Raw genomic sequence first — 3,690 nt, forward strand, 5'->3', positions numbered from 1 at the left:
GAGTGCAGCCTCACCTTTCTTCCAGACCCTGCCCCAGAGCCCCCCACCTCACCCTGTACCCTTGGTACACGCCAGCTCCATCCTGGAGCACCTTGAGGATTCCCCCCACTGGTCTCATGCCCTCTGCTCACCCTCGTTTCTCTTCCCCTTCTACCTCTTCTTGCTTTTGTAACCTCCTTCCTCCCTTGCATCTGGTGCACTTGCACAACCTTTGTCATCTCCTCCACCCGGAGAGGTGAGCATTGGCACACCCGAGCCGTGACCCTCTTAAAGGCCCTTCACACCCAGACCATCACGGTGCTTTCACCCTGCGCTTCTGGTGGTACGGAAAGGGATCACCACGTCACCAAACCCCAAAGAAAACATTGTCTTGTGTTGTCCAGAGCAGAACCAGTCAAACGGGCTGTGCCTTTAGCGGAACCTGCGGCAAAAGTGAACACTGAACCTTGTCTGTGGACACTCGTCAGGGCAAGGACTGCTTCACCCTCCAGCTTCCTCTTTTCTCACCATTTCACAACCCTTGAGGCTCCGACTGTGGCTGGAAAACAGCAACAGCAATGCAGGGGCTGGTTTTGCCTGATTTCTCAACTGCAATCCTCCTCATCCCAAGTTGTTTACCTCGCTTTGCCTTGGCCCTTGCAGTTACCTATTGGAGGAGGTGCCCTGATGAAAGCAGTTAATGAAACACCCGGTGTGGACGGGGATCTCCAGCCTGGGTGCTGGCACACAACCCTGTTTTCCTCAGAAAAGCTCTCCCCCAGACTAGCCTTTCTCTCCTCAGTCCCAAAGTGCTGCCATAACCCTGCGATAAGCCTGGCCAGCAAGGTCCACAGGGCAGCTTTCCACATGCATCAGACCCCCTCAGGATCAGGACACCGTGAGCTTGCTCGTGCCCCTACACGTGACGCCCAAGCCGGCTTCCTGCACGCTCTCTCAGCAGCCGCTGTTTTCCTGTCTAACGAGCGCTGAGCACGTAACAGATAACGCTGCGCAAGCAGATCCCTTCTGCTCGGCCAGCGGGAACTCCTTTTAGAGGGAAGCTGTGAAGAGGCACCCTGATGTCTTCAGCGGGTGCCGTCAGTGCCGCTGCCTGCAGCCAGCAACGCCGGGGCACTGGTCCGGCAGACTGGCGTCGACAGCTTTCCATACCGGTGATGTTTGCAGTTCCAGGGCACACTCTGTGGCATTCCACAGGAGCATCGTCCGAGGCATCTCCTCTCCTGGGACTGAACTTTTCTAGGAAAGCTCCTGCAGATCTCTCTGCCTGACACAAGGCAAAGCCCCTGGGTTCGGCACCTTGGCAGAGAGCGAAGCCGGTGAATGCGACAGTGGCCCAAGGGAGCTGCTGTTTGTTACTCTTCAGGAGTGCCCAGCACCTTCTCCCCGCTTTCCGAGTAGTGAAGATGTCACACCACTCTCGCTGCCCCATGGTGCTGGCAAGGAATGATTGTCACCAGAGCTGATGTGAGGAGGTGCCAGATTTGTGTCCCAGGGAGGAAAGCTCCCATTTCAAAGTTCAGCCTATCACTAAAGCACTCTCCCCTGTTGTCAGTTTAGTAATCACCAGTTACCAGCGTCACCTCCAGGCACAAGCCTTTCCCTTCCCTTCCCTACCAGTGCTCCAGAGTCTTTCTTTATGAAGTCAGGAAAAATCTGTTCCAGCTAAAACTGATGCTGCAAGGGGACAGACTAGGCCACCAGCCCGGGTGCCCCAGCTTCCTCCGGGATGAAGCTCAGAGATCGGGTGAAGAGAGCGGTGAATCCAGAACCTCCATAGCGAAACCCATGGAATAGCTCAGTATCACAGAAGTGATTCGTCTGGGCATGGGAAAACCCTGCTGAGCAGCCTGAGCTCCTGCCTCTGAAAACACCCACTTCGCTCTCACAGCAGCCAGGCAAGGCAATGCCGGGGGGTGGAGGAGGTAAATCCACATCCCAGAACAACCTTCTCAGTGACCTGAAATGCAGAAACCATCAAGACAGAACACAGAGCTGCACCCGCAACCCGTGGTTTAGCCCGTGCTAAACCACAGCTGCCACCAGCCTGTCAGGAACCGGCACCAACACGAGCAACTCTCGCTACCGCCACAAAGATCACCGTGCTCCGACTTAAGATGGCACTTAAGGTGCCACTGGTGGTGGCACTGCCACTGCCAGCACCGCTGTCCCACAGCGGGCACAGGGCAGCAAGGGCTCGTGGCCACACCGGGTAGATTCAGCTTCACCGGCTGTTTAAGAAACAGCAGTGTGGAAACAAGTGTCCAGGTTAACATGAGCTGAGCATTTTCCCGAGTGCTGTAACAGTTTCATCCCACAGCTTGTCCCAAAATTCACGGCCCTGTTTCAGATATAAAACTCAAGGCATTGTCATAAAAGCAGCTGTCTGAATCCAGCAGCACTTGTACGGTTGTAATAATAAACTTCAACACCATTTAAAACAAAAGAATTTTAATAATTTCTCTAAAACAAATAATTAATCAAACAGGCCGAATCCCATGTCATCATCAGATTCTTCAGACTCCTCCTTCTTCTCTTCTTTCTTCTCCTCAGCTGAAGGAAAAAGAAGCCCAAGCCAATGGTCAGCATGGACATTTTGTGCACCACAGGATTTCACGATACAGGTTTTGGTGTTCTTGGCCTCCACGGTATTGGTGGTTCATCCCAGCCCCTCTCGAGAACCATATGCGAACCCCGTGGGGACACAGACACTCCCACCGAAGGTGTGTTTGATCCTCGGTTCAAAGCCACATCAATCTCGAGGGGGGTCAAGAGCCAACACTCCCCATCGCCCCAAAGGAGCTGCCTGGCTCACACCTCGGTCACACTGTAGCTGTGACAGGGGGAAAAGCGGAGCTACCCCATAGCAACCCTCTCTCCCCGTACTCACCGGCAGCAGGGGCGGCAGCTGCAGTGGAAGCAGCGGTGCCCCCTCCGGCAGAGACGGCCACAGCCCCCCCGGCTGGCATGCTGGCCAGTTTGCCATTACCTGGGCAGGACACAAGGGAAAGGGTTTGAATTAAGGCGAGAAGGAAGAGAAGTGAGCGCAGAAAACCCAGACACTGCGACTCATGGACTGAACCTGCCACTATTCACTGAAAGAACAAGAGGCTGCATCCACAATCACAGAGTATAAACCACTCTGGGAAAACACTCACTGCATGGGACACTCAAAGGCTTAACCCGACAGCACATGGTTACTAAGTTTTCTTCTCTATACAAAACCCCTATTTTTTTTCCCCCCAAAATGTCGTATAAGAACAGTGGCAGCACACAGGAAAATCTGTTGCCTGAGCATAGTGACAGCCCAGAAACCAAGCACTTCAATACTCCTCCAAAATAACGGCAGCAGCGCCGCCTCCCTCCTTTCGTCTGCGGAGTGCAGCGAGGGCATGACCCATCACTCTGAAGGAGAGATGGGAGTGGGGGGCAGGGGAACATGTGTTTGTGGCAAAGAGCACGGCATTTTCCACATGTCCCTGTGAACTCTGTTGCATCTCCTCCGGGACCAGCAAACCGCCTCCTGCTTGCCCTGGGAAGGCAGCCGGCTCCCCGGCACCCGCCCACCAAACGCCAAGGCTCCCGCTGCCAAGGCTCCGAGGTCACGCACTGGGCATGCTCGCTGCATTCATGATTCTGAGAATCAGTTTCTAAATAATTCCCAGTTACTTCAAGCTCTATTAGACGAACAAA

At 54.3% G+C, this 3,690-nt stretch overlaps 1 protein-coding gene across 1 annotated transcript in view; it reads right to left on the reverse strand.

The window, feature by feature from the left end:
* Positions 1-2,473: 2,473 nt before the first annotated feature.
* RPLP2 (ribosomal protein, large, P2) overlaps positions 2,474-3,690 on the reverse strand; it is a 3,711-nt gene continuing 2,494 nt past the window's right edge. The window contains exons 3-4 of the mRNA XM_010134181.1: positions 2,888-2,986; positions 2,474-2,550 (exon numbers count right to left, since the gene is read on the reverse strand). Coding sequence (XP_010132483.1) covers positions 2,474-2,550; positions 2,888-2,986 — 176 coding nt within the window. The remainder of the gene's footprint in view (positions 2,551-2,887; positions 2,987-3,690) is intronic.

The sequence above is a fragment of the Buceros rhinoceros genome, unplaced genomic scaffold (genome assembly GCF_000710305.1).
Source record: "Buceros rhinoceros silvestris isolate BGI_N320 unplaced genomic scaffold, ASM71030v1 scaffold24900, whole genome shotgun sequence".
NCBI lineage: Eukaryota > Metazoa > Chordata > Aves > Bucerotiformes > Bucerotidae > Buceros > Buceros rhinoceros.